Here is a 15,147-nt window from a genome sequence, read left to right as displayed (position 1 = left end):
ATATAATGTGTTGTATGATCACTTTCTTATCAAGTATTATTGAAATGTGTCAATCTCTTTATTTTTTCATATTCATATGTCAAGATCTATATATTCTTATATCTTTTTCGAATTTGAATTGGTATTTCGATATTGAAAATTAAATAGCATATACATTATTTAGGTATCATATTGATTTTTATATTTAATTATTGAATTCGGTAAATTTGAAAGCGTACATTAACGAAAATTTATTGTTAGACAACTAAAAAAATAACTATCGTGTGTTACTAAGAAAATTCTCCCATAAAAATATTTTAATGGATCATATGTTTGTCAATTTTTTTAATTTTTATTAAACATATATTTACTTATAAATTTTTTGACAAAGCAAGATTGACATATTATTCATGTAAGAAAACAAATCCGAAAAATCCGACAAAATCGAACCAATCCGAAACGATATAAATGGTTTGGTTTAGTTTTTACCAACTTGGTCCATGTACACCCCTAACTGCCGCATCAGTTACCTTGTTGCCACATAAGCATGGTCAACGGGCAGATGTGTGTATTCATATGCATTTTATAGAGTTGAAGTGTTTAAATGGGAAAGTTATAAATTCATCTACCGAGTTGACAAAATATAGAAGTTGGTCCATGTACACCCCTATAGCATGATTGTTTTTCATTAAGTTGTCACGACCCAATTTTTCCTATAGGTCGTGATAGCACCCAACGTCGCCGCTAGGCAAGTTAACGATGAATTAGTCATGTATCTATTCTTTTTTTTTAAATTCCAAAGTAGTCGATTTTTTATTTATTTTATTAAGTGAATGAAAAATAAAAAATTTAATAAAGTAAAGCGAAAATTAATGAAAGGGCAAATGTAGTGAAATAAATGCTCAAAAGCCATAAAGTGTCCACTAGCATATTTCTATGACCTGATATCACAAGTGTATGAGCAACTAGTAGAATATATAAACAGTAAGCTACTGTCTAAAATATGGTAGACAGAATGTAAATACAAAAGAGAAACTGCGAGTGCTGCAGAACGACCTCAGAGAGCATCTCACCACTAAGCCTCGGGGTAACGGGGGTGCGCGCTGGGATGACTGTCAGATGTACCTACCTCAGATCCTGCACGATTAGTGCATAAGTGTAGCGTGAGTACATAAACAATATGTGTCCAGTAAGTATCCAGTCTAACCTCGAAGAAGTAGTAACGAGGGGTCGACATCGACACTTACTATGGGCCAACAATAAAATACAGAAATTTTAAATAGGCATGAGATATGTGAGTAATAATAATAGCACATTAGCAAGCAGTGAATAAATGATTCTTTAATTGATAGTAAATCCCAAAAATTCTTCAACTAACACATGCTAACTCCAGATAAAATCCGGGCAAATAAATGAGTTATAAACCCTCAATTCATAAAAATAATATCAAGTGTATTCGGACTCCAACCATTAACACTCACGATTTATGCCGAGGTCGTACGGCCCGATCCAGAATAACGTGCACACTGCCGAGGGTCGAGCGGTACGAACAATAGATGCATCTATTATACTACCGAGGCGTTCGACCCGCTCCACAAGAAGAGAGAATACTCTATGAATATCCGATTTAAAAGCTATTACAAGACTAATACACACAAAAGCACAATTTCCATTAACGGTCAAGTAACCCGCCAAAAACTCAAAGTAGGTGAAATTCGGTCTTTACGAATCCTTTATCAAGTTTCAATATAATTTAGGCACTTAAATTAACAAGTAGAGTGCAAACAATACAAGTATTTCATGATTTGGGTCCTAAAACAACCCGGATTTAAGCATAATTAGTAGCTACGAACGGACTCTCCTCACCTCGTGAGTGTGTAGCCCCCATAATTAGAAGAAAATAGTAATTTAAACCACCTATGGGATAAATTCCCTCTTACAAGGTTAGGCAAGAGACTTACCTCGTCTCAAAGATCACTTTACGACCCACAAATTCACTCTAAGGCATCAACTTAGTGCCGAACAATCCGAAGCTAGCCAAATATTATATAAATTAATCAATATACACTCAAAAGTTAATAATTTAGCTATTAGAGTAATTACCCAACCCAAATTGAAAGATTCTTAAAATTTTCTCTCAGGCCCACGTGTCCGGATTTCAGAAATTTTCGAAGATAAATGTTACCCATAACCTCAGGAACTCAAATATATAATTTTTACTCAATTCCATAATCATTTTCGTGGTTAAATCTCATTTTTATCAAAACCTAGATTTTTCAACTAAACCAACAATTTCTACACTTTATATTCCAATAATCTACCCAATATGCATGTATTAAACTCATCCTATATAGAAATTACTTACCTCAAAGCGCTAGGTGAAAACCCCTCTTCAAATAGCTCCAAAATCGCCCAAGAGATGAAATAAATGAGCCAAAATAGCCTAAGTCTCGACTTAAATGCATCAGAAGGAAACATATCGGAGAACTCCCGGACCATGAGCACTGAATCAATCGCCGGAGTCTCTGTAGTAGTGTCTTGAACATAAGCTAGATAAGTCAAACAACCCTTCTCGACCATGTTTCGAGCCTTCAGAAAAGAGATAACCCGACTAGATCGCCAAGGTAACAGTCTTGCCATGGCAATCAAGGACGACATGATATGGAGACAATCAGTCCATGCCCAGGATGACCTTAAAGTCGGTCATATCAAGCAACAAAAGATTCGCTCTAGTCTCATAACCACAAAAAGTCACGATACAAGACCGATAGATCCGATCCACAACAACAGAATCGCCCACTGGCGTGGACACATATACGGGAGCACCCAAGGACTCGCGAGGAGCACCTAGAAAATGAGCAAACAGAGATGAAACATATGAATATGTAGGCCCTGGATCAAATAGTACCGAAGCATCCCTACCGCAGATAGAAATAATACCCGTGACCACGACATCTAAGGCTACTAAATTTGGTCTGGATGGAAAGGCATAGAACCTAGCTGGAGGGCCACCTGGCTGGCCTCCACCTCTAGGACGACCCCTACCCACCTGCCCTCCGTCTCTGGGCGGCCGGATGGCTGGTGCGGCAGCTGGTGTTGTAATCATAAGCTGATGAGCCTGTTGTACTACCTTGCCCGAAGCCTGGGGCAAAACCTCGTCATATGACCAAGATCCCCGCACTCGAAATAACCTCTCGGTACGGTTAACTGCTGACCTGAAGGCCTACTGGAGGAACCCTAAATAACTGGTAGACGGTGGGAGCTCTCTGGACTAGCGCTGGAATATGGTCGCACTGGAGCACCCCAAGAAGGCGGCGATGCTAGATATGTGGGCTTGCTATACTAAATTAACCTCTGCCCCCAGACGAAGCACCACTGAACCCTCCTGAATACCGAAATCGCTTGTCCCTCGTCATCTGCTCTCGGCTTCGCTAACGAATACCCTTGATCCTCCGAGCTATCTCCACAACTAGCTCGTAAGAAGTCCCCATCTCAACCTCTCAGGCCACAATGTCCTGGATAGAGTGCAAACCCGCAACAAACCTCTGCACTCTCTCTGTATTGGTGGGAAGTATCATAAGTGCATGGCGAGACAACTCAGAGAACCTCGCCTCATAGTCGGTCACCGATATCTGACCCTGCTGAAGCTGCTCGAACTAAAATCGCAACCCTTCCCTCTGAGAGGGTGGAATATATATATCCAGAAAAAGGCGTGTGAACTAGTCCAAAGTCAAGGGAGGAGAACCTGCTGGCCTGCCAAGAATATAAGACTGCCACCATCTACGGGCCTTGTGTTCCAGTCGAAATGTGGTAAAGTCCACCCCGTGGGACTCCAGAGTAAGTGAAATTCATTATTTACGAATCCTTTATCAAGTTTCAATATAATTTAGGCACTTAAATTAACAAGTAGAGTGCAAACAATACAAGTATTTCATGATTTGGGTCCTAAAACTACCGAGACTTAAGCATAATTAGTAGCTACGCACGGACTCTCCTCACCTCGTGCGTGCGTAGTCCCAATAATTAGAAGAAAATAGTAATTTAAACCACCTATGGGGTAAATTCCCTCTTACAAGATTAGGCAAGAGACTTACCTCATCTCAAAGATCACTTTACAGACCACAAATTCGCTCTAAGGCATCAACTTGGTGCCAAACAATCCGAAGCTAGCCAAATTTTATATAAATTAATCAATATACACTCAAAAGTTAATAATTTAGCTATTAGAGTAATTACCCAACCCAAATTGAAAGATTCTTAAAATTCTCCCCCGGGGCCCATTTCTCCGGATTCCGAAATTTTCGAAGATAAATATTACTCATAACCTCAAGAACTCAAATATATAATTTTCACTCAACTCCATAATCATTTTCGTGGTTAAATCTCATTTTTATCAAAACCTAAAATTTTCAACTAAACCCACAATTTCTACACTTTATATTCCAATAATCTACCCAATATGCATGTATTAAACTCATCCTATATAGAAATTACTTACCTCAAAGTGCTAGGTGAAAATCCCTCTTCAAAGAGCTCCAAAATCGCCCAAGAGATGAAATAAATGAGCCAAAATAGCCTAAGTCTCGACTTAAATGCATCCTTTCTACCCAGCGGTTTTCCGCACTTGCGGAAGCATCTCCACTTCTGCGGTCGATTTTCCGTATCTGCGAAATGCGCACGAGCCACGACCAGCCGCACTTGCGGCCAAGTCTCGAATCTGCGAGCCCACTTCTGCGGCTCGCCTCGCACACCTGCGACCATGGCCAGGCTTCCATTCTCTGCATCGATGGACCCTTTCATCGCAGAAGTGAGGTCGCTTCTACGGAAATCCTTCGCTTCTGCGGACCTCGCTCACTCCCCTCCTTTCCGTTTCTGCGAACGAGATGCCGCAACTTCAGTGCCGCTCCTGCGACCATTCCCACCGCAGGTGCGAACACACTAGATGCCAACCAACTTTAGCTCTTCTCCAAAGAGCAATCAAGCTCTGTCGACCCTCCGAATTCTACACGGGGGCCCCGGGGCCTCGACTAAACATATCAACAAGTTCGTAAACATAAAACGGACTCGCTCGAACCCTCGGAATGCGTAAAACAATATCAAAACTAAGAATCACACTCCAAAATCAAATCGAATCAACTTATGAACTTCAAGTTCTTCCAACTTGCTCCGAATGCGCCGAATCACACTTAAACTACTCGGAATGGCATCAAATTTTGCGTGCAAGTCACAAATCACCATACGAAACTATTCCAAAGCTCAGAATCTCAATCGGACCTCGATAACATCAAATCCTACCTCAAACCAAATTTAAAGAACATGAAAACCTTCAATGCACCAACTTCCAATATTAAGCGCTGAAATGCTCCTAGGTCTTCTGAAACCCGATCCGAATATACTTTCAAGTTCAAAATCATCATACGAACCTATTGGGACCGTCAAATCTCGGTTCTGAGATCATTTATTAAAAATGCTAACCCAAGTCAAACTTAATACTTTTAAGCCAATATTAAGGAACTAACTATTCTGATTTCAACCCGAACCCTTCCAAACCCGAACTAACCATTCCCACAAGTCATAAAATAGTAAAAGCACATACGAGGAGTCTTGTTTAGGGGAACGAGGATCTAGAAAGCAAAACGACCAGTCGAGTCGCTACATAAGCGGTATCAATATTTAAAAAGTGAATAAATAAATAAATCACCATAATAACAGCAGAGTCACTTTTATATTTATGCCTAATATTTTTTTTATTATCTATATATACATATTTAAAAAAAATGAGTGTTCGTAACACACTACATGGGGCAAGGTGTATCCGCCCCTCATTGGAAGGTGACTAGTGACTCAAAAAAGTTGAATATTAAACAATAACAAATGTATAAAAATATAAGATTTTTACACAAATAACCGATCTAATTCACTAGTAGATGAATCTATTAGTTTGAACAACTATCTTGAGCAGGAGAAATGTTACACAAAAATAAATACATAAAAATATCAAATATCCATCTTTGGACTTCTTCCCATTCAACTTACAAGTTTACTCGTGAATACATAATATTTCAAGACCACTATAAGATCCAATTATTCGATATTTTAGTTAGTAGACTAAAGTAGGTTGATTAAAAATATGTTTTTACAATATTTTTCCGCCTTACTTAATTACTGTCGGTAAAAGCTAAAATTTAAAACTTTATAGATGGGAAAATAGGAAAGAAAGAAAACTTTTTTTTTCTTTTGTCTATCAAACGATAAGCTTCACAAAGTCATTGCTAATAATGATCATTTCCAATTTCCTGCTATATAATGTCAAAATAGGAGCAACAAAATTGAGTCTGCTTGAAAAGTGACAGCAATTTTCTTTGACTGCTAGAATGGAAGAAAGGCAAGGTTAGATAACGCTTAGATATCATTTTCCCAAATATTTAGTTGTCCATTTTCCTTGTCGTTTTCATTAAATTAATTTTATGTTTCACGGAGTTTATTCATCAACCAGTTCACAGAGCTATTCCTTTCTATGCTCCTTTGATTCCACGACTTCATAATTAATAATTTACTGTGTTTTTATAAATATCTAATTGAATAAGCTAGCTCTTTTGTTTTTTTCGCTTAACCATTCGGTTTCAAAATTCATTAGCCCGATTCATTCAAATTTACAAAACGAAAGGCTCATTAAAGGAATGGTTCAATTAATTCGGATTTACGTATAGTAAGAATCACTAAGGAATGCCCTGACTAATATGAATTTATGTCATATAGCAGTTCGTAGTCGCTAAAGGAGGAAGCCTTCCTTACCACGAGTTTATCCATATCAAAAATAAAATTTAAGACCTCTAATTAAGAATGAAGAAATCTCATACATCCTACAACACTCTTGCGGAAAGAGTTCCTTCTATTACTAATAGATTATACTCCCCTTTTACCAATACTAATGTATATGACTCACTTTTCATTTTAAAACATCATAAAATATTTGACATCATTCTACTAGTAATATTTAATTCCTCTGGCCATGTTAAAGGTCTTGGAATACTCATTAAAAAAATTGTTTAACAACATTAATCATAAAGATTATTTAACTAAATTACCCTTTTATCTCTTTTCAAAATGAGTAATAAGCGTTGGGAACTTTTAGAAAATTGTATTAATCATTTATTGGAGTAGATTTGAAAGAAAAAAACACTTAATTTCTCGGTTTTCTAAAGCGACATTTATTTTGAAACAATCTTTTTTATGGCTAAAATGACATTTGAAGAGTATTATTTAATTAACTTTCACAACAAAACTTTTGCCTATTTAACTTAGTAATACATACCCCCCCCCCGGTAATACTGTAGTTTAAAATGGGATAGAGGGACCTAAAATTTGCTTCTCAAACGAAAAGGTTCAAGCTATGGCAGAAGCTCCTATGCCACCTTCTTCTCCAAAACAATCAAACTTACCCACTTTGTATTGTGCTCTTATCATTGTCGGAATAGCAGTTGTCTTGCTTAGCCTGTACAATCTCCTTATCGTTCGATGGTGCAATGAAAACCACACAAATGATCAGTCTCTTGAACAAAACTCTAGCCAAGTTTCTCATGATAATCTTAACGTGATCTTAGAGTCCAGTTTCAGGTACAAGAAAGGAGGAGTTGAAGTTGGAGGAAATCATCATGAGAAGAATAATGATGATATTGAGTGTGCTGTGTGTTTATCAGATTTTGAAGAAGGGGAAGAAGTGAAGCAACTTCCAAGATGCAACCACTCTTTTCATGCTTCTTGTATCGATATGTGGCTTTATTCTCACTTGGATTGCCCTATGTGTCGTTCTCCGGTGGAGCAGCCGGTGCTTCACCGGAGTAGTTTCACAGGACAAGAGGAGAGTTCTAGAGAAGGAATTGTAGTTCAAGCAATTCAGTTTAGTGTTTCTGATTAGTTTTTTGTTTATAGGAAAGATAGGTTTTGCATGAAGAGTTCCGTTGATCCCAGATGGGGTGGAGTAATTGCAAGGCTTGAAATCACGTGGAAAATATTAAAAACTATTTGATCAAATATTTACTATCTTCCGTCAACACAATTATCGAATAACTCTATGAGAAGAAATATCACCTAATTTTCTTTGTCTTTGTTGTGATTTGAATCTTCATCTCCTCTGCTGTCACGCACTTCATTGACAACTAGGCTACACGCTTAGGTGCTAGCACATGAAAATCTAGGAATGAGGCGCAATTCCAGTTTTATGACCCTAAAACGCCAAAAAATGAGGAACGGTCATGGCGAAGCGATGACTATGTTCCTTAGGTAGTTTTTGATGGGCCGGCAAAATCTTAGGCAATTCGAGTCCGGTCACCTGGATACATGCAGATGGCGTAGGCTAAACCGCAGGAAAATCTGCGAATCCGGTAGAATTCTAGTTTTATGGCCCTAAAATACCAAAAAATGAGGAACATTCACGGGGAAGTGTTGACTATTGTTCCTTAGGTCGTTTTTGAAGGACCGGCAAAATTTTAGGCGATTCGGGTCCAGTCGCCCGGATGCATGCAGATGACGTGGGCTATACACACGAAAATCTGAGAATCGAGTGGAATTCCAATTGTATGGCCTTACAACCCCAAAAATGAGAAACGATCATGGCGAATCAGTGTCTATTGTTCTTTAGGTATTTCTTTATGGGATGGTAAAATTTTAGGTGATTCAGGTCCGGTCGCCGGATGCATGCAGATGACGTGGGATATAGCACACGAAAATGTGAAAATCGGGCGGAATTCCAGTTTTATGATCCTAAAACGCAAAAAATGAGGAATGATCATGGCGAAGCGGTAACTATTGTTCCTTAGGTCATTTTTTTATAGGTCGACAAAATTTTAGGTGATTCGGGTCCCGTCGCCCGGATGCATGCAGATGGCGTGGGTTATAGCATAAGAAAATATGGGAATAAGGTAGAATTTCAGTTTTATGGCCCTAAAATACCAAAAAGCGAGGAACAATTATGGCAAAGCGGTGATTATTGTTTCTTAGGTCGTTATTGATGGGTCGGCAAAATATTTGGCAATTCGGGTCCGATCGCCTGGATGCATGCAGATGGCGTGGGCTCTCGCACACGAAAATCTGGAAATCGTACGAAATTTCAGTTTTATGGCCCTAAGATGCCAAAAGAGAAGAAAAGTCATGGCGAAGCGATGTCTATTGCTCCTTAGATGATTTTTGATGGGACGGTGAACTCGTCCAATTTCACACCTCAATTCAAGGTTATGAAACGGTCGATTTCAATAGTAGTACCCAACAAGAGTCGGGGTCGATTTCCACATGGAGTTATATATGGGAGTTAGGCGTATATATTATAGTACGTTAGTTTGAACTATCTCAATTTACACTTTCACAAATTGGGGTTGATTCTATGTCTAATTTAAACTAAGATTGCAAGGTTAAGAAATGAAACTAAGAGAATTATTTTTGTTGTTTTTCAAGTTTTGTAAAAAGCCTAGGCCTATGACCATCACCTAGGTGTTTGCCTTATGGGTTATAGACCTTAATACTTGTTTTGTTGATCGGGATGTATTATAACTATCAACACTCAATTACCCACTCAATACCTCTCGGTCAGAGAGTGATTTTACACTATTTGGCTTTCTCAAGTCCAAATGGGTATTGCACAAAGCGGTTGATAAAAGCTCAAGTCAGGTTATTGCTATCTCTAGGTTGAATCCTTTAATTGAGATTATCAATCTCTCGATTGACCCAATTTCTTGTTAGCCAAGTTGTCCTAGACTAAATCTCTCTTTCTCAAGTAGAGACAAAGTCAAATATGCATGAACTAATGTTTGCAACCATTAATTTCACAAATTAAAGCATGAACAAGCCTAAATAATAAATACCCAACCATAAACAAGCATCAAATTAAACACCCATAAGGTTTACACACTAGGGTTGGGTCATAACCCTAGTAAAAATCGAGCTACTCATGCTTGAGATTGAAGAAATAAAAGAAAAATGATAATTAAACTCATATTGTGAAATCAAAATAATAAAATTTATGTTAAAATATCCTAAAATATGAAAAACTACTAAAAGAAGTAAAGAGAAACGACTATTATAGTTGCTGATGTCAAAAGTTTTCCTAAAATTGTGAAACTCATCTATTTATACAGGGCTGGAAATTTCAGACAAAAATGCCCTTCGGGAGGTTCTGCGGCCGCACAATTCCATGTGCAGTTTGCAGATTTCTTCAACTTGACACGACTGGAGGTCTGCGGCCGCATAATTCTGATCTGCGGCCGCAAGGCATTCTTTCTGCGGTCTGCAGATTTGTAACTGCGGTCCGCACTTTTATGTCTGTGGCCGCACAATTCCTGTGCGGTCCGCACTTCTGAGGGCTTGGAAACTTGGGACTTTGCACATTCTCTGAACTTTGTTCCTAGCCATCTTTTGCGGCCGCACAATTCATGTGCGGTCCGCACTTTGTACAAAAGTCTGCTGGCTTTTCCTTCATCATCTGCGAACGCTATGGGAATTCTACGGTCCGCACTTTGTGAGCTCTTGTGACTTTTATGGCCTTGAGTTTAGACTACTCCTTTTTGAGTTGGATTTTATCTCGGGAGTTCATCTTCCAATATTCCTACAATTTAGCACATTTTATCAGTTTTCGGAAACACAATTCAATGCTTTTAGACTAAAACAAAAGCTAAAAGGCGCTAATAAGTAGTCAAAATCCTCACTTATCAGCCGACAAATTTTTTGGTGATTCAGGTCCGGTCGCCCGGATGCATGCAAATGGCGTGGGCTATTATAACACACGAAAATCTAGGAATCGGGCAAAATTCTAGTTTTATTGCTCTAAATCGCCAAATAACGAGGAATAGCCATGGCAAAATGGTGACTATTGTTTCTTAGGTATTATTTGATGGGCCGGCAAAACTTTAGACAATTCGGGCTCGGTCGCCCGGATGCATGCAGATAGCGTGGGCGATAGTATAAAAAATCTGGAAATTGGGCGGAATTTCAGTTTTATGGCCCTAAAACGCTAGAAAATGAGGAACAATCATGGCGAAGTGGTGATTATTGTTTCTTAGGTCATTTTTTATGAGTCGGCAAAATTTTAGGTGATTCAGGTTCGGTCGCCCAGAAGCATGCAAATGGCGTGGGCGCACAATAAAATATGAGAATCAGGCAGTATTTCAGTTTTATGGCCCTAAATGCCAGAAAATGAAGAACGGTTATGGAGAAGCAATGATTATTATTCCTCAGATCGTTTTTGATGGCCCGACAAAATGTTAGGTGATTCGGGTCCGATCGCCCAGATATATGCAGATCACGTGGGCTATAACATAGAAAAATCTGGGAATCCAGTGGAATTCCAGTTTGATGGGCCGGCAAAAGTTTTGGCGATTCGGGTCCGGTCGCCCGGATGCATGTAGATTGCGTGGGCTATAGCACATAAAAATATGAAAATCGGGCAAAATTCTAAAATTATGGCCGTACAACGACAAAAACGAGGAACGATCATGGCAAAGCGGTGACTATTATTCCATAGGACATTTTTTATGGGTTGGAAAAATTTTAGACGATTCTGGTCCGTTCGCCCGGATGTATGCATATGGCGTGGACTATAGAACACGAAAATATGGGAATCGGGTGGAATTCCAGTTTTATGGCCCTAAAATGCCTAAAATGAAGAACGGTCATGGCAAAAAGTTGATTATAGTTCCTTAAGTCATTTTTATTATTCCTTAGGTCGTTTTTGATGGGCCAAAAAATTTATGGACGATTCGGGTCCGGTCGCCTTGAAACTAGTAGATGGCGTGGGCCATACCACATGAAAATTTAAGAATCGGGCGAAATTCCAGTTTTATGGTCCTAAGACGCCAAAAAATGAGAAACGGTCATGGCGAAGCGGTGATTATTGTTCCATTGGTAGTTTTTTATGGGCCCGCAAAATTTAAGGGCATTCGGGTCAGGTCGCTAGGATGCATGCACATTGCGTGGGCTATATCACACAAAAATTTGTGAATCAGGCGGAATTCTAATTTTATGGCCCTAAAACATCAAAAACACGAGGAATGGTCATGGCGAAGTGGTGATTATTGTTCCTTGGGTCATTTTTATGGGCCGACAAAAATATTAGACGATTCGGGTCCGGTCGCCTGGATGTGTGCAGATGACATGGGCTATAATACACAAAAATCTGAGAATCCGGCGGAATTCCAGTTTTATGTCCCTAAAACGGCAAAAAATGAGAAATGATCATGGCGAACCAGTGACTATTGTTCCTTAGGTGGTTTTTTATTGGCCGACAAAATTTTAGGTAATTCGGGTCTGGTCGCCCGGATGCATGCATATGGTATGGGCTATATGACATGAAAATCTAGGAATCAGATGAAATTCTAATTTTATAGCCCTACAACGCCAAAAATGAGGAACGGCCATGGCGAAGCGGTGACTATTATTCCATAGGACATTTTTGATGGGTTGGAAAATTTTTAGACGATTCTGGTTCGATCGCCCGGATGCATGGAGATGATAGCATACGAAAATCAGGGTAACGGACGGAATTCTAGTTTTATGGCCCTAAAATGCCTAAAAATGAGGAACAATCATGGTGAAGCGGTGACTATAGTTCCTTAGGTCGTTTTTGATGGTCCGGTAGAATTTTAGGCGATTCAGGTCCGGTCGCCTGGATGCATGCACATGGTGTGGGCATAGCACACGAAAATTTGGGAATCAAGCATAATTCCAATTTTATGGCCCTAAAACGCCAAAAAATGAGGAACGATCATGGTGAAGCGGTGACTATTATTCTTTAGGTTGTTTTTGATGGACATGTAAAATTTTACGCGATTCGAGTCCGGTCGCTCAGATGCAAGCAGATAGCGTGGGCTATAGCACACAAAAATCTGGGAATCGTACGGAATTCTAGTTTTATTACCCTAAATCGCCAAGAAATGAGGAACGATCATGGCGAAGCGGTGGCTATTGTTCCTTAGGTTATTTTTATGGGCCGACAAAATTTTAGGCGATTCGGGTCTAGTCGCCCGGATGCATGCAAATAGCGTGGGTTATAGCACGAAAGTCAAAGAATCGGGCAGAATTTCACTTTTATGGCCTAAAATGCCAAAAATAGAAACGGTCATGGCGAAGCATTGATTATTGTTCCATAAGTCATTTTTGATGGGCAAACAAAATTTTAGGTGATACGGGTTCGGTCGCCCAGATGCATGCAGATGGCGTGGGCTATAGCACACGAAAATCAGGGAATCAGACGGAATTCGGGTTTTAAGGCCCTAAAATATCAAAATAAAATAAGGAACGATCATGATGAAGCGGTGAGTATTGTTCCTTAGGCCATTTTTATGGGCTGGCAAAATCTTAGGTATTTCGGGTCCGATCGCCCGGATCATGCAGATGGCGTGGGCTATAGCACTTAAGAATTTGGAAATCGAGCGAAATTCTAATTTTATGACCATAAAAAGTCAAAAAATGAAGAACGATCATGGCGAAGCGGTGACTATTGTTACTTAGGTCATTTTTGATGGGCTGACAAAATTTAAGGCGATTCGGGTCCAGTCGCCTCGATGCATGCACATGGCGTGGGTTATAGAACATGAAAATTTGGGAATCGCGGGGGGAAGAGGGAGAGGGAGAATTTCAGTTTTATGGCCTTAAAATGCCAAAAACGATGAACGATCAGGGCGAATCGGTGATCATTGTTCCTCATGTCATTTTTTGATAGGGCGGCAAAAGTTTAGTCGATTCGAGTCTGTTTGCCTGGATTCATGTAGATGGCGTGGGCTATATAGCATACGAAAATTTGATAATCTGGTGGAATTCCAGTTTTGTTGCCCTAAAATGCCAAAAATTGAGGAACGGTCATGGTGAAGTAGTGACTATTGTTCTTTATGTCATTTTTTATAGGATGGCAAAACTTTAGGCAATTCGGATCCGGTTACCCGGATTCATACACATAACGTGGGTTGTAGCACACGAAAATCTAAGAATCTCGTGGAATTCTAGTTTTATAGCCCTAAAATGTCAAAATGTGTGGAACAGTCATGGCGAAGCGGTAACTATTTTCCTTATGTCATTTTTATGGGCTGGAAAATTTCAGGCGATTCGGGTCCGGTCGTCTAGATGCATGCAGATGACGTCGGCTATAACACACAAAAATTTGGAAATCGGGTAAAATTTCAGTTTTATGACCATAAAACGCCAAAAAAAGAAAAACGATCCTGGCAAAACGATAACTATTGTTCCTTAGGTTATTTTTGAAAGGCCGATAAAATTTTAAACGATTGAGGTGCGGATGCCCGGATGCATGCAGATGGCGTGGGCTATAGCACACGAAAATCTAGGAATCAGGCGAAAGTCTAATTTTATGGTCATAGAATGCCAAAAACGAGGAACGATCATAGCAATGAGGTTACTATTGTTCGTTATGTCATTTTTTGTGGGCTGACAAAATTTTAGGTTATTCGGGTCTGGATGCATGCTGATGGCGTGAGCCACACGAAAATCTAGGAATCGGGAAAAAATTTAGTTTTATGGTCCTAAAACTCCAAAAACGAGGAACGGTCATGGCGAAGCGGTGACTATTGTTCCTTAGGTCATTTTTGATGGACCGACAAAATTTTAGGCGATTCGGGTCTGGTCGACCAAATGCATGCAAATGGCATGGGCTATAGCATACGAAAATCTGAGTATAAGGTGAAATTTTAGTATGGCCCTAAAACGCCAAATAACGAGAAACGGTCATGGCGAAGCGGTGACTATTGTTTCTTAGGTCGTGTTTTATAGGCCGGCAAAATTTTAGGCGATTCGATTCCGGTTGCTCGAATTGATGAAGATGGCTAGCACACGAAAACCTAGGAAACAAGCAAAAATCTAGTTTTATGGCCCTATAATGCCAAAAAATGAGGAACGATCATGGCGAAGCGATGACTGTTGTTCCTTAGGTCGTTTTTGATGGACTGACAAAATTTTAGGCGATTCGGGTCCGGTTGCCCGGATGCATACAGATGGCGTGGGCTATAACACATGAAAATTTGGAAATTAGGCAGAATTATAGTTTTATGGCCCTAAAACGCCAAAAAATAAGGAACAGTCATGGCAAAGCGGTGACTATTATTTCTTAGGTCTTTTTTGATGGGCCGAAATTTTTCTAGGTCTAGTCGCCCGGATGCATACAGATGGTAT

General features: G+C 39.5%; 1 protein-coding gene across 1 annotated transcript; it reads left to right on the top strand.

Annotated features, from left to right (window-relative positions):
* Positions 1–7,372: 7,372 nt before the first annotated feature.
* Positions 7,373–7,897, top strand: LOC104087929 (RING-H2 finger protein ATL52-like). The gene has a single exon (XM_009592518.2). It carries the CDS (start codon positions 7,373–7,375, stop codon positions 7,895–7,897), a length of 525 nt encoding a protein of 174 aa, XP_009590813.2.
* Positions 7,898–15,147: the final 7,250 nt, after the last annotated feature.

This window comes from Nicotiana tomentosiformis, chromosome 6 (genome assembly GCF_000390325.3).
Source record: "Nicotiana tomentosiformis chromosome 6, ASM39032v3, whole genome shotgun sequence".
NCBI lineage: Eukaryota > Viridiplantae > Streptophyta > Magnoliopsida > Solanales > Solanaceae > Nicotiana > Nicotiana tomentosiformis.
Note: the sequence above shows the minus strand (reverse complement) of the source record. Positions and strands in the feature narration are given on the sequence as shown.

Excerpts from the sequence above, each read along its gene's own strand:
- LOC104087929 (XM_009592518.2), top strand. The coding sequence starts at position 7,373 with ATGGCAGAAGCTCCTATGCCACCTTCTTCTCCAAAACAATCAAACTTA.